Source organism: Ochlerotatus camptorhynchus, unplaced genomic scaffold, assembly GCF_037179485.1.
Source record: "Ochlerotatus camptorhynchus isolate MF236.1 unplaced genomic scaffold, CSIRO-AGI_Acam_v1.1 ptg000538l, whole genome shotgun sequence".
Taxonomy (NCBI): domain Eukaryota; kingdom Metazoa; phylum Arthropoda; class Insecta; order Diptera; family Culicidae; genus Ochlerotatus; species Ochlerotatus camptorhynchus.
Window position 1 is genome coordinate 448,875 of NW_027041021.1, and position 26,093 is coordinate 474,967.

The window sequence follows — 26,093 nt, forward strand, 5'->3', positions numbered from 1 at the left end:
AAAGTTGGTCAGTCAAAAATATTTTGTATGAGTGGTACTGCACTATTTTTGGTTAAAATGAAGGAAAAGAATCGGCATATATCCATGAAAACCAAAACTGCTTGGAGAAAAAACATTAATATTTCGGATGTTGACAAATTTCTGGAAGAACAACGGCAGGAAGAACGTATTGGGTAAGAGAAAATATATTCATATTATAACCTACAAAAAAAACTACACATGTGGATTGTTTATAGAAATGTTGCGGACAAATCCGATGCAGAACTGTTTTTAAACGAGACGATTCCAAAAACCGACAAGAGCTTGAGGAACATTAGGAAGGAAAAATTCACCGCCAGTCCTAAATACTGTATCTCACTGGAAAGCAGCTCGAAAGTCGCGGATCCCATTGTTAAGCGAAACAGAGTGACAAATGAAGCAAAACTACTAAAAAGATTTACACAAGCGGATCAACTGGAGCAAAGGAAATTGAAATCTGTTGGCGGCAAACGCAAGGCGAAACGTCCTTTGGCAAGTTTTGATAAGGACATTTGGGAGGAGGAACCAATACCGGAAGAAATGAAAAGCGAATGGTTCCCGCAAAATGTTGTTCTGCATCATATGAAGAATTCCGGTAAACCACTGGTTAAGGTCACTGCATCGACGCACGCGAAACCAAATGCAGTTCCGTGAGTAAAATGTTACCTTCCTTTTTCGACACAGGAGTTTACAGATAATTTTACCGTTTTCCCACAGAAATGTCGAACTACCGGTAAGCGGTTCCAGTTATAATCCGTCTGTTGACGACTACAACGAGCTGAAACAGGTAGTCATCGAGAAGGAACGGAAGAAAATAAAATATAGTCAGCATTTGGATCGAGTCGTAACTCAAAAATTCACCAAAATGTCCAAAGACGAAAAGGAAGCTTTGGTGTTCAAGGAAATGTCGGAAGGCTTGTTTGAAAACAAAGGTTAGTTGCGTTGTTCGGATTTATGTGATGCTGTGTCCATTTCCTGCTCCTATTAATATAATGCGAAAAGAGAAAATGATGAGTAGATAGTTTGTTTTCAACTGACCCTTTTTCTGAGTGGCGTTGTTCCGCAATAATTGTTCTAGTAAAGCGATGGGTTTTGTCCAAAACTGTAGCGCCGCTTATTTCACTCCATAAATGCATCTATTAATGGGAGCTATTTTTTCTAATACAGAAGAAGCTGTTGTTGATGGCGAAGATAGTGGAAACGAATACACTGCAGTTAACCAACCGGTGCAAAACAAGAAGAAAATGCGAAGCGAACAAAATCGAAAGTTCCGAGCAGTTGCCAAACGCAACATGGAAACTATCACCAAGATTGAACTCAAGAAGTTGAAGGATATAAATAAGTAAGTTAATTAAACTTAAAAGTGGTGTGTTCAAGTATTAGCATTCTTTAATTAATTTTAGGCTCCAGCAGTTGAGTTCAGAAGTGAATCAAAAAGATAAGATAATTGAAAAGAAACAGGACAACCGTGCTAAACGTATGGAGGAAAAAAAGCAACAACCTGGGCGCGTGGCTTACATGCAATATGAAGAAGCTGAAGATGATTTTCTGGAGCCCACAGCCTTGGCAGACAGCTTGCGAAAACTAGAACCAGCCAAAAGTTTGGTGGCAGATCGATTCAAAAGTTTCCAAAAACGCACATTGATTGCACCTAAGAAACATCGCGATGGTATACCACGCAGTAATAGGTCCACACTCAAGAAGTGGAAACGTTACACCCTGAGTACTCATAAAGAGCCCTCGTAAGCATTTGGTTGTTATGATTCGGTTAGGTTACATTTTGCATAAAATAAAATATCAATATAAAAAAAAAACGACAAAGGATTATTTTAGATAAAACCCGAGTCTATCAACTTCTCCCTCAAACAACACCATGATGACGTCATGCTCGTTTGGCTAGTTGTTGTGTTTATAGGGAGCTGCACCGTCGGGTTAACCTCACTTATTTTGACATCTGGCATTGGCTGTTTTACATGAACTTAAAAAAAAATATTAAATGTTTTTAGATTTTTTGGAGAGGAATATTTTTCAAACAAACATAGTCGAATATCATATCTTTTAATTATTTTTTTTAAACCTCAAATACATTGACGTCATTAATGAACTCAGTGTTGTTTACAAGCACTTAGGCTCTGAACCATTTGGTGGATTATTTTAACTTTTGGTTAAAATTTGGCAGATGGAAAGTTATCGATTAACCCTGCTATCCGAGCATGGTTATTTCTGACAGACAAGAAGTTAAATTTTGACAAGTTTGGCTGAGTTCTTCTCGAAAACCGGTCGATCGACAGCACAGGGATTTTCGAACATAGAAAATAACTTTCGAAATGTCACTTTTAACCACGAGTTAAATTTAACTCGGCAAATGGTTCACAGCATGGACCCAAAGGTCAGGACCAATAGCGTGGAAGGAATTTATCGAAAAATCATGGTTCTCGGTAATAGAATGGAAGTGCACGCAGTAGTAGATTTTTTAGATTTGTGGGTAGTTATATTTTTGAGTGCATGGGGCAATGCTGTCAACAATGCTGTCGGTTTGTTTACCAACAATAGCTGACGTTTTGTTTTAACCTAACTTTTTTCCTAACCTGAACTTTAGAGCTAGGATTAATGTCATTGTTGATGTTGAGCAAAATGGTCAACTATGAGAAACTACCCTGTGGGACATTTCGGATCGAAAGCTTTTGATCGCGAACTAACTTACGAGAACAATAAACAATGGACAATTTGTCCATATACAATCCTGGCATCCGCCTGTGCCAAATGCCTGTACAATTTACTGACGGCTTTGATTCTCTGCAGCGTTACATGATATTATTCCTCTGCAATTTCCTGGAGCTTGTTATCGTCTCCGTTCATCATACGGATTAGTTGCAGCAACTTGTCCTCGTTAAAATACAGCAGATTTCGCCACCGAATCTTGCGTTGATCTTCGCAGTAATGGTCAACCTATTATCAGCACACGCTTAATACATAATTAAATACGTAGCAAATATTATAAATTAACAATATGGTTCACTCTTCTATTATCCCCAAGACACGATTTTTCCCGACACTAGCGGCTCTAGTGACGCGAAAGGTGACTACCCTAATAAAAATTGTATGGTTAATTTGCTTAACGACGTGTTCTGGGTATCATCCAAACCATTTGTGGAATAGTTCAATGGTTTGGGTTATCGTTCGTTTATGGTTATTTTTTATTAGGGTAGTACACTGTAAATTGAGCGTAACAAGGCTATCAAAAACAACTCACTGTTGAGTAAAATTTAACCACACGGTAAGAAAAAAATAGTCAAAATTAAGTTTATATATCAAGCGTTTATATCTGATCACGAAGGGTAGGTGTGGGAGCTGCTTCTCGGGCGTCGGTAGCATTGATATTCAGTACGGAAAACAAATCAAGGGAAAAAGTTTATTTCACCCTACTAGGTACTATGTGGGAAGCCAAAAGTAAGTAAAGTCCCATGTACTCAATTAATCAAGTTTTGTTGTTTTTGACATCATCCACATCCAGAGGGCCAGTCACTTTCGAATATATGGGAATGATAGGAAACCATTTGGAAATGCGTGCAGTTTGGCAGTTAACCACTTCATTCGAGCAGTTAAAATGACGTTTACTACCACTCGAACTTTGAAATAAAACATTATTTTGAGATGTTTTCTTCTAGAACCACCAGAAAAGTAGCCAACATTTGTGCATTTCATAAAAAAAATAGAAATTAATTGGTCCAGTGTTGTGAAATCGCTGGTAGAAAGTCACGCCAAAACTGCTTGACAAAGTGGTCAGTTGTCACAAATGACATCAAGATGCCTAGCCGGAGTCAATTTTGTTCTGAATAGTTTTCAATCCGACAAGTAGGCTTACTCAGATTGGACTTTTTCCGCTTTTCGCGCAGTAAGGTCCATTAATGGTTTTGTATTATCGCTCAACCTCGCAAAAAGCATCAAAGTAAATTGATCCTTATGCCACCGAAGAGAAGAATGGGGAGAAGAGGTTACTCTCAATCCACGAAATGTTAGGAGCAACAAGATGGTAACCCATTTCTTATCCAAATAGCTTCAATCATACAGGGTTTTGTCTCTCCCAATTGCGATTTGTAAATAACTGAGCTCAAAATGATCGAAGATTAAAAACTAAGAAAGGGTTCCAGTTCAGTGTGTGCAGGAAAATCTTGTAATTCTCTCTTTATTATCGTTAATTCAGCATATGGATATCAAGATGCACTCTACTGAAAAGTATTGCCATGGGTCATAGCACTACACATATTGATTCTTCTCTTCAGTGTTAAGTCCAGCAAATTTTTCTCCCAAAATTCTCATAGTTGCCGCGTGGTTGCTTTCGTTTTTTCGTACTTGTTTGTACGTTTCCTTAACAAACGCTGCAAATCCTTTAGCTTTCTTCACTGGTGTAGCAATGGTTTCACCGTTTTTGTTTTTCTTGTTCAAAAACAGTTCAATCTGCCCGTGACAATAGGCACAACGGATATTTTCAGTCTTTTTCGATCGGGTGTGGGCGTTGTATCTGGAAAGATGAGAGTAGATCAATTCAACAGCCATTGGAGAACGAGAAGAGATTTCTGGGAGAATGTACATAATAGATAGGCGCGGTACACAAATTAACGTTACGTAAATCCAAATCCAGATTATGTATCCACTCTCCCCTATATAACAATAAGTAACGCTCAACATTACCCCCACACGCACACACGCTATGTTTAAAGGCGACTGATGTGATGATAGTTTGAGACCTCTAGTTCCATAATCTGTTTAAATTTAAAATATTTTATCGGTAAAAATTTGTTTTTTTTTTCAATTTTTATGTTTTTTTTAAACGTAAAAATAAGTTTTATAAATAAATATAAATACGTTACGTAAATCTAAAAACAACAGTTTTTTCTCTAATTCTAAGGAAAATTCACGCGTAAAACATTTTTCCAGTGTTGTCATGGCGAAAATTTGGACTAAAAAAACCGAAAAAATCAAATTTATTTCATATTATATTCACCCATCTTCTTGTTTTCGTTCGAACCGTATTTTCCATACAAAAAACTTTTTTTTTTGTATGGAAAATACGGTTCGAACAAAAACAAGAATATGGGTGATTATCATTTAAGTTCCAACGCAAGGTCTATGTGCCTTCTCGCAGGGCTGGTAGCGATCACTGCTGTCAAAAATAGTGATTTTAGTGACCATGTTGTAGAAATAAGTGACCGAGTAGTGACTTATAGTTGTAAAAATAGTGACTAAAAAGTGACCTAAGAGAAAATAAATGTTTGATGTTTTAGACTTATTCAACAAGTAGCTCATAAACAATTATGTACGAAATGAACCTTTAAAACCAAAGATTTAATAGAATGTTTATGTCCAAACCCACGGTATTAGTCTACTAACTGCAAAAACCTGGAAAACCTGGAATCCTCAGGAAATTTTATTTTTCCTTAAAATACCTGGAAGGCTCAGAGAATTTAATAATTTTCTTACTGAGGATATTTAAAGAACAAAATAAATTTTAAAATACAAGCATTTAATGTTTCTCGTTATTTACATTCACACTTTGAACTTTATAGATCCACAATGAACAGTAACAAATAAATTTAAAAAAAAAACAGAGGCTTTAAATGTTTTTTTTTTTGGTTTGAAACATGCATATTTCCTAAAATTTTTAAATTTGAACTAGTTCTCGACTTAAAAGCTATAATACTTCAAGAAATTTTCGAGAATCTGCAGTAAAAATCAATGCACAGTTTTAAACGTTTGTGGAATTTTATTATAATTTCTAAGGACGTTCTAGGAAAAAAATCTTTCAGAAAAACATCAAATGCAATCTGCTTTTAAGGTAGTTCTGATGAATTTAAGGTTTCTTGTGAAACCTGAAAGTTTTGAGTAAAATTTCAAGAAACGCTAAATTGAGTTAAAAGCAAATTTTAATGGCAAACATACTTTTGAATATAAAAACCAATAAATGATCCATACAATATTGGAAAACGTTCCATAAAAAACATCCAAATGATCCATAAAACATCGGAGAAAATCCTTAAAAAAGTGTGAATGATCCATACAAAATATCAATATGATCCATATTTTATGTCAAATTTAGCAACACAATTGTAAAAATGTACCGCTAAATATCTAAAGAATGAGCATTGAAATTGTACTAATTACACATAAACATATTGCAATTGATCCATAACACATTCAGCAGTAAACCTTAAACTAAAGAAAGTGATCCATAGAAAATCAATTTTGCACACTTAAAAATATAGCCATGTTCGGATTAAGCTAATATAAAGTCTAAACCAATCTTAGTGCTTATAATAAAACCTATTTCAGCTTCAAGCTGTCCAAAACCAGACTGCTCTGAGGAAGTTGCTTTCATTAATCCGAACATTCTTGAAAAGCAACATCGGATATAACCTCAAAATGTCAGAGGAATCAACACCACCGTTGAGTGAAGAACAGAACAGCGATCGAAACTGTACGGTTTGTGAAGGCCATGACCACGTAGATGATATGGTCCAGTGTGATGTCTGCGATTTCTGGACCCATTATAGTAGTGCTAGTAAGACAACATTGCTTTTTTTTTTAATTAATGGATTTGATTTTCTCTAATCAATTCAGCTAAATTTTCACTTTTTTTAAGTTCTTGAAATCTCCATAGTATAACACGCTTAAAATACTCTCACGTTTTCCGGATGTTCATATAATATTTATCACGTTCCAGAAATTTTCCTGGAACTTTGCTTAAGTTCCCTGAGTTTCTCGCAACATCTTTAAGGTTTCTAAAATTTCCTCAATTCTCTCAATTCTATTGAAGATCTCGGTTCTGCTCTGAAATAAATGGAATTCCTGTAAACACCTTTAAATTTCCCTAAAAATCTCGGAACATCTCAAAGGTTCTAGATTTTTTTCAGCACTTCATGGAACTATCCTGATTTTTTTAAATTTACGTTTATATATCTTTAAACTGCACAAAAAGTCTGGACTAAAGCTACGGAAACTGTTTCTCGAGTTCGCTTGACACCTGTGAAGTTCTCTGACATTCTAGGAACTTCATAAAAGTTCCCGAAAATGTTCGGATGCCAAAAGAACCGCTTTGAGGTTCTTAAAGCTTCCAGTAAGTTTCCCATATGTTCAGCGTATTAACTTCCCTTATGTTCCCACAGTTTGTTTATGGAGCTTCACTAAAATTCTCAGCATTTTTTTTTTCATTACTCAGAAGTTCTCCAAAGTTCCTACAATTAGGAACTTAAAATACATGATTTATTTTTTCCTTGATTCTGGCACTTTGAAAATTTTCAATATCTTGAACATGGAATACGAAACTACAAGATATTGAAAAGTTTTAGATCTTAGACTTACTCAAATTAAGTAAGTTTTTTTTTTAACTTTATTACCTGAGAAATTAAGTAAGTGTTAAACTACAACATTCAATGGATTTGATTGTAAAGCTGTTTCTTGAAAACTGATTGCCATGTCTTAAAACAGTTTGGGTAAATTGCTGTTGTTTTTGATCTACCAAAAAAGCATATTTTTAACGCATTTAAAAAATAGCTTTCTTATTATAAACCTGGAATTTATCCGTTAAATAACTGGAAAAATTTGGAAAACTCAGGTAATTCTTTTTAAAAAAAAATAAGATAGAGAAAGACGATTAAACGCCACAAAGCTAAGAATGATCAATCTTGAAATAAATTCACGCTAAAAAAGTTGAAAATAGTGACTGATTAAAAAAAAAAATTACTTTAGTGACTTGGCCTTAAAAAAAAGAGACTTTTTAGTAACTGGCTTGAAAAAAGTGCCCAAGTCACTAAAAAGTGACTCGCTACCAGCCCTGCTTCTGTTATTTATATCATTGTTGTTGTCATGCAATGAGGTACATAAAGATGCAGATCGTCAAATGCATTTGTATAAGCAAACCCGAAAATATTGTAAACACAAATAGTACCGTCACTATTTGCATGGGCAGCATACGGAGCCTTGCGTATGTAGTTGAGATATCGCTTGTATCGTACAGTGGTGTCATTCACACAACATAGCCAATTGCTTCACAATTGTCAGATTTCAAAAGGCAAAACAGCCGAAATCCATTCCTCAAACCCTGAAGTCAGTGATCGTTGCAAATTTCTAACCAGATTACAGTGAAAATAATGAGATTTATCCTAAAGTTCTTTGCGGAAGTTGTTATCTTTCTGTGTACAGGTGTTCAAAAGGTGATATGATAATTGTATGTAAATAATTGTAATCTAATAGCTATCTCCTTCTGATTTTAGAAATGACCATATAGTGCGAACCAGTGCTGTAAATTTTCATATCATTCGATTGAAGATGAACCAATACAACCATTCAATCAATTCTGTGTAAACGAATTATTACATGACCCCTTTCTCATTCGAAGCTCAATGTCACTGTCAATTGAGTCACTTACTATCATTTGATATACGACAATGGAGTATGGAAGAAGCAAAATGGTCCCAAACAGACAAGTTGACCCGATGTTGGATCAATGTAAGGCAAATTTAAAGTCGATGTCGACCCAATGTTGTGTTGTTGTTGGGTCAATTTTGAATTTATGTCGGGTCAATGTCGGGTCAACATCGGGTTGGGGTTTGGTAGAAGTTAGGTTGGTGTCGGGTTGGCTTAGCTTTTTCACCGGAATGTCGACCAGAGCTCCGTTTATGTGTAGGTCACACTCAACTGAATTTTTTTTTCCTTGGATTTGTTTTTCATCGATCTTGTTTTCCGTGCTGAGCACCAATGCTACCGACGCCAGGAAGGCAGCTCCCACACCTGGACCCTACCTATCGACCCATCAACTCATGAACCGGGGACCAACGGCTTTACTTCCCATCCGAAGAAAGGCGTGATCAGAGATGTTATGCCTCAGAACATCCCGGTGGCGCCGACTGGGATTGAACCCAGGCCTGGTGGGGTGAGAGGCAATCACGCTTACCACTACACCACCGGCACCGCTCACTCAATTGAATGATATATAGCGTTTCTCAAATGAGAATGATCCATACCTTCGTCAAATGCCTAAGCAACTGATATCACCCATTCGGAGGAGGTCCCCTTTGATAGCGAATAGCTACTTATTACTGATTTTGAGAATTTACAGCACTGGTGAGAACCCGTAAAAATACGAACCACGATTCCTGCCATATTTGCCAGGTAGCCAGAGAAACGTTGACGTGCCTCACTGAAATCTAGGACAGCGGACTGCCCCCCCCCCTAACTCAGCCCCAAATTATTATTTTTTAGAGTTCAAGTATCTAGAAAAAAGTTTAAATTTTAAGTTTAACTAGTTGTCAATTTCTTTTCAATGTATAACTTCCACATTTGTTTGAGTTTTCGAATCAAATTGAAGTTAGATTCATTGTTTCAGAAAACTCAAAAAAAAGCAACATTTTTTTTCTTCAAATCTTTATTTTAGAGATTTTAGCCTAAGGCTAGTTCATCTCTAAAAAGCAACAATATTTTTTTCTTGATAATTACAGACTCAGTTCCACACAGATTCGCAAATCGTTTCGGATCGACCTTTTACGATTATGATGAAACTTTGCACAGTTGTTTGTTATTGCCCAACATGCCATTTTACATATATGGTTCCCTAGTTTTGCACACGACTAACACTTGAAAAGGGCTTATGCAAAAATGATACACATCAATCGAAAAACATATATCTCGTGAACGATTTGTTTGATCGAGATGATGTCTTAGAAGAAGTTGCGGACGCTGTAAAAAATTATATTTTTTTTACAAAAAAAAAACAAAATTATCAAAAAAAATTTAAATTACGCAAGTTGCATATTTATTTTAAATTATTTTTTATATTTATTTTGTAGTTTAGATAAAGTAATACTTACTGACACTGTGCATTTGCTGGGCAAATCATAAAAAAAAAGTTATGAATTATTGAAAAAATACGTATTTTCCAAAATCTACAGTTATCGAATATTTTTAAAATAGTGTTAATATTAAAACAGATTAAATTTACAACAAAAAAGCTCATAATTCTTAAATTGCCCAAAGTTGTTATTTTCGAGATACACGTAGGTAAATTCACTTATCGCATAATTTGAGCAATTTTCGCTCTTTTGAGATGTTATTCGTGAGTGTTCAATCTTGAAAATATTTTTAACAAAAAGCCCAAATAATTTCCTTAAACTTTGCTGTTCACAGTTTTTTAATCATACGCATGAGTTAAGATATAACTAATTAGCTAAACTAGCTAGCCGTATATAGGGCCAAACAGAAAAATACACTTTTCCCATACCGTCTCTTACTCATAATGCTGCTAGTATACATGTGAAATTCTCGCATATGAAATATCTCAGGTTCTTGACCAGATAGAAAATTACTGTCGTCGGCAAAGTTGTTCAGGATATCACAAAATTTTTGCTCGTGTACAGTTGTTCAAAATTTTCTCACTACGTAGAGCTAGTGAAATGTGAAATTCTCGCCTGTGATATATCTTGAGATCCTGACCATATAGCAAGTTACTGTCTAGAACAAAGTTGTTCAGGAGGTTAACGCCTATTTTTGCTGCACAATGTTTCAGAATTTTCTCACTACATAGCGCGTTTCTCATCCCAATTTATATATCCACAAATCTTCACCAGTAAAAAAAATCCAGAATATATTTGTCTTATCTTATGTATTATATTAGATTATTTTATATCTTAGGCAGATGTAAATTGTATTTTTATTTTATGATATTTGATATGCGAGAATTGACCGCCAAGTTTTGAGAAATTTCTAAACTACTGTTCATCAACCAAAAGATTTTTATCTCCTTAACAGCTTTGCCAAATACAATAAATTTCTAGCTGTTCAGGATCTCGAGATACATGCGAAGATTTCAGGTATATTCTAGCGGCGCGTAGTGAGAAAATTCTGTACTGTCGACCAACGAACAACAAAACCGAAGACAGTACCTTTCTATCTGGTTAGGATCTCGAGATATTTTATATGAGAATTTCACGTGTATACTAGCGCCGCGTATTGAGAAAATTTTGAACTATTGTGCACCAAGAAATAGGCTTTGATCTCATCAACAACTTTCCCGACGACAGTAACTTTCTATCTGGTCATGATCTCGAGATATGTCACATGCGATAATTTCACATGTATTCTAACGCTACGTAGTGAGAAAATTCTGAACTACTCTCCACCAGCGAAAAGGTTATGATCTATAAAACAACTTTGCGGAAGACAGTAACTTTCTATCTGGTCAGAATCTCGGGATTTTCCATGTTGAAACCAATTAGGTCAAATCCCACGTAGTACGGACACCGTTAACGCGGTTTCCATTCACATTTTCTCTATTATCCGCGTTTTTTGGGGGATAACTGTGATAAAAGTTTAGCTTGTTTAGTTAAAAACAAGTTTTTTAAGGAATACCCGTTGGTTTCATATCGATTGGTAAAGGGTGTCCACGATGAAATTGCCACACACAAAATTGATTCGCAAAATTCGAGTTTTCATCCGATTGCCATCAAATTTTCAGGGATTGAGAAATAACTATTAAACTTCATTTTACCATTTTACTCGTATTTTATTTACAGTCCATACGCAAATGCCCGCACCTTGGCCTTAACCCCGGACATAAGATTCTGCACAACCTGTGAATCAACCGTTTTTTGCATGTAAACCCATACTTTCTTCAGTTCCTCGACTGTCTTCACTACCTTAGGTCGTTTAAGAAGGTGCTGCTTCATAATCGCCCAGTACTTCTCGATGGGGCGGAGCTCCGGAGTGTTGGGAGGGTTGAACATTTTCGGCACGAAATTGATCTTATTGTCCGCATACCACTTCAGCACGTCCTTGGAGTAGTGGCATGAGGCCAAATCCGGCCAGAAGATTGTTGGGACGTTGTGGGCCTTCAGGAGAGGAAGCAGCCGCTTCTGGAGGCACTTTTTTATGTACACCTGTCCGTTCATCGTGTCCTGGGTCACGAAAGGTGCACTCCGCTTCCCGCACGTGCAGATGGCTTGCCAAACCAGGAATTTCTTCGCAAATTTGGACATCTTCTGAGTGCGGACATGCTCCGGAACGCTGAACTTATCCTTGGCCGTGAAAAACAGGTTACCGGGGATCTGTTTGAAGTCGGCCTTCACATATGTTTCGTCGTCCATGATGCAGCATTCAACTTTCGTCAGCATGTTGAGGTACAACTTCCTGGCACGGGTTTTGGCGGACTTGTTCTGCTTCTCGTCGCGATTAGGGGCCTTTTGTACCTTGAACGTTCGAAGCCCAGCCTTAGTTTTGGCTTTCTGGACAAAACTTCGGCTTAGGTGCAGCTTCTTAGCCTCATCTCTAACGGAGGCGTTCGGATTTCGGTTGAAGGCCCCAACTACCCGGTTGTGATTTTTGGTGTTGTACGGAATACTTTTTCCTTCACTTCTGGGCTTCCGATCGGTGGTCAACCGTTCCTCGAACCGCTTAATCACTTGCGACACCGTGGAATTCGCGATTCCCAACGTTTTAGCGATGGAACGATGCGAGAGATCCTTGTTCTCGTGATGAATGCGCAAGATTTGATCACGCACGAGCTGTTCTTTCGACTCCATTTCCGCGAGTTTTGATCACAGGACTTTAAAACTTGCAGGATGTAAATAATGCACTATGAACTAAATCCACCCAAATTTTCATTAAATTCTACCCAACGGTTAAAAAGTTAGAGCAATTTCATAGTGTGGCAATTTCATCGTGGACACCCTTTAGCTCGGCTGCAAAAGGGCAATGGAAAACTACTGTTGTACAAAGTACAACGCGCGAGTACTCGTGTTACAAAAGTTGGCGCGAGTAACGGAGGGTTAAACATAAAATACGTTTGAAATCATCCTAATTTATTTTTGTGGCCAGTACAAACTGAGTTTACGTTTATATTTACCTCAAACATTTTTAGTTCGATAATATATTTTTTCTGCGTGGCACATAGTATTTGCGTCTAACCTAATTCTCCATAAAAAGAGCTTCAGTAAAAGAAAAGATATTCTTATCTATTAACTAAAAAGTACGTCACAATATCTACCGTTAAACTTAGATTTGCCATAGAAATATATGGATAAAGGTCGATTTTTGCGGTTTTTTAGTTCAACTTTTCGCCATGACGACACAGAATAAATGTTTTTACACATAAATTTTCCTTAGAATTAGCGGAAAACTGTTGTTTTTAGATTTACGATATCTTGTTGGAATATTTTTTCAAAAATCAAAACAATTTTTTTACGTAAAAATATTTTAAATCTTACCATTATGAAACTAGTGGTCCCAAACTATCATCTTATGAAATGAAATTTAAGGTACATTCACTTTGAATAAAAGTCGCCTTTAAACATAGCGTGCCCCACAGATTCATGTCTGTTTGTCTATGGTAGTATTATTAACGGGAGTACTACGAAAGGCCGAATCACAAAAAGCAGAAAACATAAAAGTACGGAATACACAAAAGGCTGAAACACAGAAGGCCAAAAAAGCTCGGGAAATGACAAAGCACGCGCTCGCACCGGTCCACTTGGTCGCTTCCCCGACTTGGGCTTTTGTTAATTTGTCTTTAATAAATTAAATTACATTATTGAAGTAAAGTTACAATAATTATTAATCTTATTCTTTGAAATAAAATATAATGGAAGCTACTTAATAAAAAAACCTAAAATTTGGGTTGCTTTATTTTTATGTATATTTGAGTGTTTAACGATGATTTAATGACAAGATGCCTTCGTTTTTTTTTGTGAATGTGGACCATTCAACGAGGTGACTCGAGTTGTAAGAGCACAAAGGCTTCAGATGCGGAATGAGAGAGAAAGTGATAGTTAGCTTTATTTTTCCAGATTGAGTATTCAATGACGATGATGACTTCATTCAAGATGAAATTCAATATGGGAGGTATTCTCAAATCGAAAATCGTCATTAGCAGCGATATTGCTCTTGGTCCGTTTTGCTGAACGTTCTAGTTACACAGATTCAACTGCTTGCGCAACTCGCTACCCAATCAGAATGTTGTGTATGCGTAAATAAACCGTTCACCTCTATCGCATCTCTCATTTCTTTACCCTTCTCTTACCCGCAGCTTACCACTTACTGGCTTTTCCCAAAAAGTCAGTTAGTGAGAACACCTCTATAGGATAATTTCATCTTGGCTTCATTTTTTGTGAATGCAAACCATTTAACGAGCCGAGTTAATTGTGCGAGCAAAAAGGCTAAAGGCCAGCGCACAATAGATACGTTTTCAGGTTTTTTGACAGTTAGCCCATGCATTATCTGTCAAAAAACCCGAAAACGTATCTATTGTGCGCCGGCCTTAACAGATTGTTTGGATGCGGTTTTCAACAAATTCAGTTTTTGATAAATTTTCGGCCTTTTGTGGTACCTTAGAATATTTTCGGCCTTTTGTGATTCGGCTATCTGTACAGGTCCCTTATTAACCCATTTATTATTTACCTGGCTTTACACAAGACGCATTGATAAGTGTATTTGTATTCGATTTCATACTGGTGACACACGGTGATGGACGGTAGTTCTGGAAAAGCTCGTCTGGCACGATGTGTCCAACTTTTCCAATGTTTCCCATGCCCGTTTTCTGCATTGAACATCCAGGCAGCTGCATGACACATTTCATGTACAAGAGTAGACCGCATTCGTTCCGCACACGTTAAAACTTTGTCACTAAGTTCTATCCTGCAAGACCGTTCACCATTCCTGTTGTTATATGAGATGGGCATAAAACATTATTATAAAGCCAAACTACCAAACCAGGTTTTAGAAAAAAAGCATATTTTGATCTTAATTTACTTTGAAAATTTATCTAGGTCTTGGATTTTAGATATTGCTTCATAGTTAAAGATCGTGATTATTTTTTGAAGTATCAGAATTTGATCAGTCCATGATCTTTAAAATTCGTCATTTTTTTTGAGTTCCAGATTCTGAAAATTGGAATTTTTGAGGTCCTATCCAGTAATGTGATGTGATGTGATTAGAAGCCACCACCAGTGCAGGACTTGCCATAACGTACGGTTCCTCCTAATGGCAAGATCAGACTATGCAACCCTGCAATATTTACTGTTCCGTTGTGTGAAGGGCCAAAAACGGAGGTGTGGACCTGTAAGTTGATGCACTTACACAATATCCACTGTAGGGATAGAGAATCTCCTTCCAACGGAACGCTCTTATTACAGGACATACATAGAATGCAATACACATTAAGATTTCCGTCTGGTGGTTTGTTCGAAATAGGGTGCATCAGACTCACTGTAGACTGTTAGAAGATAACTATACCCTCGATAATATCGATCCAAGGATTTCCATCAAAGAAGGCATAACTATTTCCCATGATTTGGGCCTGGCAACCACGACTCCCTCCTCCAGCCTACAATTTTTCTGATACCCTTTATCCCCCCTTCCCCGTTGTAATTGAATATAGTGTCATTAAAGATTATAATGTGAAATTGATATTATTTGTTAATACTACAAGTCATATAAAAGTTTATGTTATTCACTGTATTTTTTTTAATATAAACTTTTGACCAATATTTGTATGATAAATGAATTACTCACCCCAACTCCTTTAAACCTCTGCTTGGGCTTGGGCTACCCAGCAAAAAAAAGTAATAGCGATCAACGTTATGCAAACTGATGTATGAAATAGTGATGTAATAGCAAAAAGCAGACACCATATTACAGTCTTTCGTCGCTGATATTGACGTAGGATTACGTCTTTGTGGACTATACTGGGGGTGCAATACAAAAAATGTGTGACGAAATAGTGTCAACTTTTCAAATTCAATCTTCGGATGGGAAGTAAAGCCGTTGGTCCCCGGTTCATGAGTTGATGGGTCGATAGGTAGGATCCAGGTGTGGGAGCTACCTTCCTGGCACGTCGGTAGCATTGGTGCTCAGCACGGAAAACAAGATCGACGAAAAAAACAAACCAAAGGAAAAAAAATCTCAATTACACCATTCAGATTGAATGTAAGATTTGTTGGGTATAAAGATGATAGCTGTTTATTAAAGGGTTAACTATTGAAAATTGATCTGTAGAAAAGCTAAAGCTGAATGAAATTCAAATTATGATCGCTTGAATCAATAACATCAATCACATAATTCCAAATTCAAAATAAATTACATTTCATTTTAACCTACCGTATGCGTGATAATGTTTGCACCATTGAGCAAGGCCAAAATTAAAAAAAATTCTCAAAAATTTCGTTTTTGAGTTTTTTTTATTTATACAAAGGGGGGATTTTTCTCAGAGTCTTAAACTATGTTAATCATCGATCGAGTTTCCACTTGCTGCAATTACGGTCTTCACACGCTTCCGGAATGCACGGCAGGTTCTAATAACCCTAATAAACAAATACCATAAACGAACTGTATCCCGGATGGGTAAACTATCCCACAAATGGTTTGGATGATACCCCAAACACGTCGTTAAGCTCTATTTTATGGTTATTTTTATTAGGGAATGTAGTCTGGATCCATTTCTGTCCAGGTACGGGTCAATGTTTGTCTGAGGCTTGCTGTACTCGGGTGGCGTTTATTTATTTATTTGATTTATTTATTGTTTATCAGTCAACAGGTAAAATGTTTACCCCAATGACACTTGTTCTACAACTAAATACAAAACTAACGAATAACATAAATTAACATAAAACTCGTTTAAACTACGCTTATTTGTTTCTCGTGACACGTTGAAATCGTACACATAATAACACCGGTTGAATACACGGGACATGCTTCGCAAAGGTTCGTGTAAGCCATAATTAGTTCTTGCCGGAGGGATGGTGATAAACGAGTGTGACCGAAGATTGCGACGACGTGTGTTGATGTCCAAGAGACTAAGAAGCGGACTGTCAATGTTGCCTTGCAGAAGATCCCCAACAAAGCACGCTTTTGCCACGTTGCGTCTTGCTTCTAGTAATTCCAGATTTATAAGTAGACAACGGCTTTCATAACTGGGCAGGTTGAATGGATCTCTCCACCTAAGATGACGTAGAGCGAACCGGACGAATTTTCGCTGAGCAGCTTCGATGCGTTGAATTTCATTCTGGTAATAAGGAGACCAGACGATAGACGAATACTCCAAGATAGGGCGCACAATTGAGCAGTATAAGAACAGGCCTTGGCCTTCATGACGCGCCATATTAAGTAATCCAGCGGATTAAGATCGGGGTTGGATGGCGGCCACATATCCTTCACTCAGAACGGAAGATGTTCCTGCAACCACTTCTGAGTGCGGTTCGAGGTGTGGCACGGAGCCCCATCTTGTTGAAATACAACATTTGGCTTCGGACCGTACAGTTCTTTGATCCACAGAAGAACATACTTACTTAAAATCCCGATGTAGACCTCCGTGTTGACCTTGTCGCCTTCTGGAATGAACACCAGGTCCATTTTTTGCCATCGGAAGCCACCAATCCAAACACCACTAATATACCGGTCGGTTCTGGAATTTGATACGGGATCGACGGTAAACATTATTATTATTTAGCTTTATTTAGGAGGCTTTCAGCCTTAGGCTGGTTCGCCTCCACTGCTCGACGGTAAACATGCTCTCGTCGGTGAACAGGATTACCGGATTTTTTTCGCTTAAGGAAGTTCAAGATTTTCTTGCATCGTTCAACTCGTAGCTCTCGGATGCGGTTGGTAATCATGTGAGTTTTTTTTCCGTGCCCTCGACTTCGCCCCGCAATCTTCCTTTACGATCTTCCGTGCCGTAAAGTCACTGATCCCGTGTTCCTTTGCCATTTTCCTTATTGAACGCACTGGATTCACCCGAATCTTCCTTTTGATAGCAGCGATAACCCTCGGAACCCGAGCTGACCTCGGACGACCTATGGCCACCTTCGCGGATAGTTGTCCTTTCTTTTCTCGGTCCTTTTGACGGTCCACCGGGACACTCCCAAGGTGATTGAAATGTCTTTTTGCGACATTTGCGCGTGGGACAAATCACGAATACGCTGCCACTTCGTCATGGTGCAACTGTCAAACTAAGTAAATCATTTTCTTTTATACACAGCCTACTACGGTATGAGCTATACGTTACGTGCATGCAAAGAAAACTAAGGCATTGTATGCACAGGTGAAACGGGAACCTTATTTGTACGATGGTGCAAACATTATCACGCATACGGTAGGTGCTCATTCCATCTCGCACGCTGAGCCGGTCAAGTCGCATCGGGCTCGTTGTACGACACTATTATTTGAGTTTTTGACTTTTTGAGTTTTTCCCCACGTGAGGGTTTTTTTCTCGCCAAAGTTAGTTGGCGTAGTATTAAACACCGAATCGTCGAATTCTGAAGGGCCACCCACATTAGTTCCGTTTGCGTTGCGTTGACGTAAATTTGACAGTTAGACAATAGATTTAGCTGTCACTTTGCCGCAACGCGTCCGATCCGGACCTAATGTGCGTGGGCCTTGAGAGTGGAAGGGAGAGAAGTAGGTAGTGGTAATAAGTCGATGTACTTTTTAATTCATAGCACTCGCAGCTCAGCTGTGGTGCTGTTTCGATGGAGGAATGTGGAGCTCCACTGCGTCTCTATACACATTTAGATTTTTTTTACAGGAGTCAGTATTTTTTACTGGATTTTTGGATTACTGAAAAACTCGGTTAAAATTCAAATGACTGTTATTCGTAAAGATTGGATAAAATCGAAATTTTTTATTTATCATCATTACACGGGGTTAACAGAAGTTAGTCTGTAAATTTTCGTAACACATTTTCTCAACTTTGAATTTTTACAGATTTTTTAAATTTTACCGAAGAGTTCCGCAATTCAAAAACTCGGTCAAAATTACTGACTCGATAAGTGTGTACTAATGTATGGTTGGTGAAGAGGCTAGCATGTGGAGGGTATTCTCGGGCTAGTGAATGCCACCCATCCCCACTTATAATTCAGTAATACACTATTTATTCATGTCTGTTTGATATGTTTACAAAGTTTGCAAACAGAAATAAGCATTGCAGTGTAGTTACCACATTCCAAGTCATTGACTTCAGATAACTGTTCAAAGTCCCAGATTACGTGTCATATCTAGGAAATTTATGCGCTTGTGGTAGTGGTTATCACGAGATCGACCGCGTGCTTTGATCATGCACGCTACATTGTGCTAGATCGGAGTTATCTGCATCCCTCAGGGCCCGAGGAAAACAACCTATGCGACCCGTTAGAGAAATCTTGGCGAGCCGAGATCTCGACTATTTTAATTTAATTTATGTGTTTTTAAACGGATCGATCTGAGGATTTAGTAGTTAGTGTCATCTTGTGTTCTCTCAAGTTGCTAGGTCCCCATCGGTGTACCTCCATGTTTGTCTTTTTCTCCAGTATGTCACTTAGTTCTAGATCAAGAGCATATTGCTCGAAAAAACCTTGTGTTCTCAATCCCTACCCTGCCATCCGTTTGTTACAATTTGTTACCCCTAATCTCGAGATAGCCGCGAGTAATCGGCCCCCGCTTTACTAACGTTATTTTTGAGTAATTATGTAAGCCAAACGATGAATATCGGCTCCGCAAAGCTACGGCAAATTAGCCTGGAAAAATAAACGCATTAAAAAAAACAACTTAGGTTGTTCAGTTACTACAGGAACTTACCAGCCTTAATTGTTATGATATATATCTAAGTAGTTTTACATTGCTCCTGCCTTGAAAATTCTTGATGAACATTTCAAATGGTCCTATCTACTTTGATCGATTCTCTTCATCGACTTTCTCTTTTCAGTCCTACCACATAGTTCGATAAAGGAAGAACCTTTTAGCGTCCAAAACGTCGAACACAACAGGGAAAGGTTTTGCGGCTGAGTTATTGACGAAAGAAAAAGTCCATGAAGAGAATCGATCAATGCAGATAGGACCTTTTGAAATGTTTATCTAGAATTCAGTATTTTAAACAGGTTTTTTTTAAACCTGCATGTCAGTATATAACAATTTACATCTTAAAACTATAAACTAATACTTAATCCTTTAAATTTGTCGAACCACTTAACGGAATCTCTTTATGAAGAGCTTTGAGTGGGTTGGTTTATTTCCTTTAAATTCCGTTATAATTGCTTATCTTTTGACAGATACGCGTATTTCGTCTACTACTTGCAGACTTCATCAGTGCCAAGTGATGTTGAGTAAAGGAAATAAACCAACCCACTTAAAGCTCTTCATACACGCAGAAAAAAATATTTTAAACGTAATAATATTTGACGTAAATGCAATAAGAATTTCATTTTGTTTTAGCTGCAAAAAGAAATCATTATTGTTTCAACAATCCAGTATTGTTGTCCCTTAAAACCCATGGATTGTGTAAATCAAAAAGAAAATCTTTTCGAATTTACAAGAGCTTTCATGGTTTTGACGTAAGCTGTCAAATTTGGCAGCTGGGTCAACAAGAAAAATATGTTTGTTTTTAAAAGAGATTTCTTGTTGATTCAATCAAATTTATTATATGAAGTCTGACAATTCACGCAGTAGAAATAAGAATATGTTTATTGATTCAAAAATAATGTCGATTTTTTTGTGTGTTTTGTTTTCTTTTTGCAACAAACAGAATTGCAATTGAATTTCTGAGGCATAAAATCACTGATCACGCCTTCCTTCGGAAGGGAAGTAAAGCCGTTGGTCACCGGTTCATGAGTTGATGGGTCGATATGTAGGGTCCAGGTGTGGGAGCTGTCTTCCTGGCGTCGGGATCATTGGTACTCAGTACGGAAAACAAGATCGACGGAAAAAAAAATCAAGGAAAAAAAATTAAAAATTGATTATATTTAGCAACTGCAGCTCGAACTGCAGCTTACTTACTTACCTCAAGTCTCAAGATTTTCGGAAATCTCGTACTTATTTCCCGAAATTCAAAATTAAAAACAATACTTAATCAAATGAGAAAATTTTTGTTATTGTTTACACTTTTGTCCGGGTGAAAACGAGGGAATGGTTGGTAGTTATTTTTTATTCATGGGCCGGGGAATGGACACAGCAAATAAATGCTAAATTAAAATTAACTATTGTTGGCTTAATAATAGAATATTGTTATTTTTACAATAGTTGCAATTGAAAAGTGGCTTATTAAAACAAAAAGAATCTTATTTTGAATTTATTTGAATAAGTTTTATCGAAACAATAAATTGCAATATAATTTCAACAGGAATTGTTTGTTTAAATACAACTAAAGTTTGTTTGGTTCAATGCAAACAATTTTCTATCCGTGTAACACTTAATCTTATCTAAATATAAAGGGAATTAATCATTTCAATTGAAGATTGCAACGATTTTTGCCTGAAATTATTAATTATTTTGTTGGATATTTGTTCTAAAGTCTCAACATTCGAAATTCTATGTACCTCGGTAAGCGGCGTCGGTGGTGTAGTGGTAAGCGTGATTACCTCTCACCCCAGCAGGCCTGGGTTCAATCCCAGTCGGCGCCGCTGGGATGTTCTGAGGCATAACATCTCTGATCACGCCTTCCTTCGGAAGGGAAGTAAACCCGTTGGTCCCCGGTTCATGAGTTGATGGGTCGATAGGTAGGGTCCAGGTGTGGGAGCTGCCTCCCTGGCGTCGGTAGCATTGGTGCTCAGCACGGAAAACAAGATCGACGGAAAACAAATCAAGGAAAAAAAATGTACCTCGGTAGTGCTGTACCAGGGAGGCAACTTCAAAATCATCTTCAGAACTTTGTTCTGAATCCTTTGAAGTGCTTTTTTCCTGCTTGTGCAACAACTAGACCATATTGGCACAGCGTAAAGCATGGCCGGTCTAAAAACTTGTTTAAATATTTGAAGTTTATTCGTCAGGCAAAGTTTGGATTTCCTGTTTATAAGAGGGTACAAACATTTTATATATTTGTTACATTTGCCTTGAACGCCCTCAATGTGATCTTTAAAAGTTAATTTTTGGTCAAGTACTAATCCAAGATATTTCAATTGACTTGACAACAAATTGGAACTCCGTTCATAGTGCCTATGTGACTACTACTAGGTTTCAAAAAGGAAGCTCTAGGCTTCTGTGGAAAAATTATAAGTTGAGTTTTGGAAGCGTTGGAAGAAATCTTCCATTTTTGTAAATAAGAGAAAATATCTAAACTTTTCTGCAGTCTGCTGTAAATAACACGGAGACTTCTTCCTTTAGCGGAAATGCCTGTGTCATCAGCGAACAAAGATTTGTGGCAACCCTGAGGCAAATCAGGAAGATTAGAAGTGAAAATGTTATACAATATAGGCCCAAGAATGCTACCCTGAGGAACTCCTGCTCTAACAGGTAGTCGTTCAGATTTGGAATTTTGATAATTACTTGCAGAGTTCTTAGTCATGCCAAACACTGTCGAATGCTTTTTCTATGTCTAGAAGAGCAACTCCAGTTGAGCAGCCTTAAGATTTGTTTGAACGAATTAAATTGGTAACTCTTAAGAGTTTATGAGTAGTTGAATGTCCATGGAGAAATCCAAACTGCTCATCTGCAAAAATTGAGTTCGTATTGATGTGAAGCATCATTCTATTTAAAATTATCTTTTTCAAAAAGTTTACTTATTGAAGAAAGCAAACTTATTGGACGGTAGTAGCTAGAAGCTTGAGCTGGATTTTTATCCGGCTTCAAAATTGGAACAATTCATTTTTCCATTTATCAGGAAAGTATGCCAAATGGAAACATCTGTTAAATAATTTTTCCAAGAAAGACAAGCTACTCTTTGGGAGTTTTTTGATGAGGATATAGAAAATTCCATCATCACCTGGAGCTTTCATATTATGAAACTTTTTAGTTATAAATCTTACTTCGTCCAAATCAGTCCCCCAGGAATCATCAAAAATATTTTCACGAGGTAAAATATTCAGATAATCCCGAGCAACCTGATTCTCAATAGGACTAGTGAGGCCCAAACTGAAATTATGGGAACTCTCGAATTTCTTAGCAAGTTTCTGAGCTTTTTCCGAATTTGTGATCAAAATTTTACCATCTTCTTTAAGCGCTGGAATAGGCTTTTGAGTTTTTTTTTTCAAATTTTTTGTGAGTTTTTAAAAAGGGTTTTGAACTCGGGTCTAATTTATTTTCGAGATTTGACCAACTGCAGTCTTAATAGTCTAGAATCTCGGTTGGGCTTTCCATGCGATACACAATACTAACAGACGACTCGAGCTATGGTGCTCACTAGGTCACTGCAGCTTTTAGGCTCGTATTGTAATCAAATGTGTTTATTAGATTACGACCATAAATATATGATAATTCATGTAAATATAAATGAAATACAGTAATGTCCCAATTTTGTCAGCCCCCTTTTATAAAAATGTTTTTCAATGTTCTACAAATACTTTAAATAACCCTCTTAACGATGAATGAGAAACATTTAAAATTATGGTTATATGATATTATTGGAAGAAAAAAGTCTGAAGCGCGTAGGGGCTGACAAAATCGGGTCATTACTGTATTTAAAATAAATAAATTCATTCTTACCTTTTTATGGTTGCTTGATTATTAATTGCTATTATTACCTGCTTAGAGTTAGCTCCATTAAAATACTGTGAAGAATTTACCTCATTATTCCTCAGCTCCATCGATTTTGTTCGTGCGTGGTTTTTGTGATATACCCACTCTCGACATATTACCCTGCAGTACGACTTGGGCGTGCACCATACAAGTAACTCATCTCTCATCAAGATGATGGGATATGGGGTGATGATGAAGGGATATAGAAAACTAATAAAAGAACAGAGAGAAAGGTATTAGTCTTCTTCTTCTTCGCATTTTAAGCTTATTGCATATCGCATATTAGCTTATTGCGTGCTCTCAACTTAGTGTTCTAGATGCACTTCCACAGTTATTAATTGAGAACTTTCGATGCCTGTACCATTTTTGCATTGATATGATTGTGTGGCAAGTCCAATCATACTTCTATGCCCAGGGAAGTCGAGAAATTTTCCAACCCGAAAAATTCCTAGACCGGACCGGGAATCGAACCCAGCCGCCTCCAACATGGTCTTGCTTTGTAGCTGCGCCTTTACCAACTGAGCTAAGGGAAGCCCCTGAGTTTTTCTATAAATGAAATAATTTTAACCTTATGGTCAGGTTTATGGAACGTTTCAGTTATAACGGCAATATGCACGTTATGAACTCTCAAAAAGTTAAATAGCTCGTCTTCATTATCTTTGAGAGATCGAGCATTCCAATTTAAAATATTTAATGATTTAAAATCCATTGCCGAATTTCAAAGTCATGACAATATTGTTCGCAAATTTTACTCCAGTTTGAGTAGCATCAAACATGGAGTAAATTTTATGCATATCAGTAATTATGTTGGCATTTCACTGCGTCCTAGCAAGAAGTACGATCGACTTGTTTCGCGCTCCGTTGTTTTGGAAGTTTTCTCGGTATTCGCTTGATATAAATTATCAGTTTTTTTCGCACTAAATGACTCCTGGCATAGGCATAGTTCCCGGTAAATTGATCGAAAATTCAGTTTCTTTAGTAGAAAGTGTCATTTTCGGAACGATTAATCCGTGCTATTGGTAAATCGCAAACCAATTTGGGCATCATCGTTGCGTGGTCACGCATACGCGCTCACGCATACCCGCTCACGTATCATCATCATTGAGTGTGAGCACCCGTTTCTACATCTACATCGTTCATCAATCATCGTGCGCCTGTGTGCGCTGAGTACCGAGCCTCGATCAAGTGCACCACAACGAAGGTCATTCACGCAGCGCGTCTCTTCCAGCCATCTGTGTAAACGCCTACACATATAACGCTCGGTGGTAGTAGTATAGAATTATCAGATAAGTTTTTGTTTTTTTTTTGTTTCTTTTCCTCCCCCATTAGTTAAATTTTCATTTTGTATTTCTGTGTTTGTAGTGTTTTCTGTGTATTGTAAACAAACCCTTGAATGTTGTTCAGATATCTGATGATCTGACAAAGCGATTCTCTGCCGTGACCGAAATAACGAAGGTTAGGCACAACAAACTTCGTGTGACCGTCCCTAACCTGAAACAGGCCAATGGAATTGCTGTTTCCCAGTTTTTCACACTGGAATATAGGGTGTACATTCCAACCTCTGATGTGGAGATCGAAGGCGTGGTCACTGAGGCGAGCCTGAACCCCGAGATACTGGAGAAGCAAGCGGTTGGCCGATTCAAGAACCCCTTGCTTCCTCCGGTAAAGATACTGGCCGTTCATAGAATGAAGTCAGTATCGCTCAGTGAGGGCAAAAAGAGTTTTACCCCCACAGACTCGTTTCGGGTGACCTTTTCTGGATCTGCCCTTCCTCAATACATTGAGCTGGGAAAACTTCGTCTTCCTGTGCGGTTGTTTGTACCTCGGGTCATGAACTGCCGGAATTGTAAGCGGTTGGGACATACAGCCTCCCACTGCGGCAACAAGGCATGCTGCTCCACATGCGGGGAGAAGCATGAGGATGGCGCCTGCGCAGCTACTGCACCAAAATGCGTGTACTGCAACGGAACTCCTCTTCATGCTCTCTCGTCGTGCCCGGCGTACAAACAACTCGGGGACAAAATGAAACGCTCCCTTAAGGAACGTTCCAGGCGGTCTTTTGCAGAAATGCTTAAGACAGCCACGCCATCGACCAATGATAAAAATCCCTTTTCTCTTTTGTCAGATGACGAGACTCATTCTGACTTGGCTGAGGAGGGAACTTCTTTCAGTTTTCCGGAAGGTTCTGCACGGAAACGAAAGCGCATCCGTTCGAGGATTGTTGCAAACAAAGAACCCCAAATCAGCTTGCCCAAATCAAGGAGTGGTGGAAAAAAGGAGACTTCTACTCCTCCTGGATTCCGCAGAACTGACTATACCCAAGATTTTCCACCTCTTCCGGGGACATCCAAAACCCCTGATGCCCCTATTTTTCATCTGGACTGTTCTCATTTGATGACATTGTGGACGGTATTCTCAAATACCTCAACATTTCTGATCCTCTGAAAAGCATTGTCCTCACATTGCTTCCCACTGTGAAATCCTTCTTGAAGCAATTGACTTCAAAATGGCCCCTTCTTGCAGCTATCATCTCCTTCGATGGATAATTTTCCAAACGAGGTCGGGGATTTGATCACTGTTTTACAGTGGAATTGTCGAAGTCTTATTCCGAAATTAGA

The 26,093-nt window shown here is 37.8% G+C and overlaps 2 protein-coding genes across 3 annotated transcripts in view; one reads left to right on the forward strand and one right to left on the reverse strand.

Annotated features, from left to right (window-relative positions):
• LOC135713116 (ribosome biogenesis protein NOP53) lies at positions 1–1,848 on the forward strand. Its single transcript, XM_065236226.1, has 5 exons — positions 1–173; positions 237–668; positions 736–950; positions 1,186–1,360; positions 1,422–1,848. The coding sequence occupies exons 1-5, from the start codon at positions 28–30 to the stop codon at positions 1,762–1,764; spliced, it is 1,311 nt and encodes a 436-aa protein (XP_065092298.1). The 5' UTR covers positions 1–27; the 3' UTR covers positions 1,765–1,848.
• Positions 1,849–4,174: 2,326 nt separating this feature from the next.
• LOC135713120 (germ cell nuclear acidic protein-like) overlaps positions 4,175–26,093 on the reverse strand; it is a 62,458-nt gene continuing 40,539 nt past the window's right edge. For both annotated transcript variants that reach the window (XM_065236231.1, XM_065236232.1), the window contains exons 5-6: positions 14,461–14,718; positions 4,175–4,540 (exon numbers count right to left, since the gene is read on the reverse strand). In XM_065236231.1, the coding sequence (XP_065092303.1) occupies positions 4,276–4,540; positions 14,461–14,718 (523 nt within the window). In that variant the 3' untranslated portion in view covers positions 4,175–4,275. The remainder of the gene's footprint in view (positions 4,541–14,460; positions 14,719–26,093) is intronic.

Coding starts and splice junctions, on each gene's coding strand:
- LOC135713116 (XM_065236226.1), top strand. CDS start 28: ATGAGTGGTACTGCACTATTTTTGGTTAAAATGAAGGAAAAGAATCGG. Junction 669..735: donor GCGAAACCAAATGCAGTTCC/GTGAGTAAAATG, acceptor GTTTTCCCACAG/AAATGTCGAACTACCGGTAA. Junction 951..1,185: donor AGGCTTGTTTGAAAACAAAG/GTTAGTTGCGTT, acceptor TTTCTAATACAG/AAGAAGCTGTTGTTGATGGC.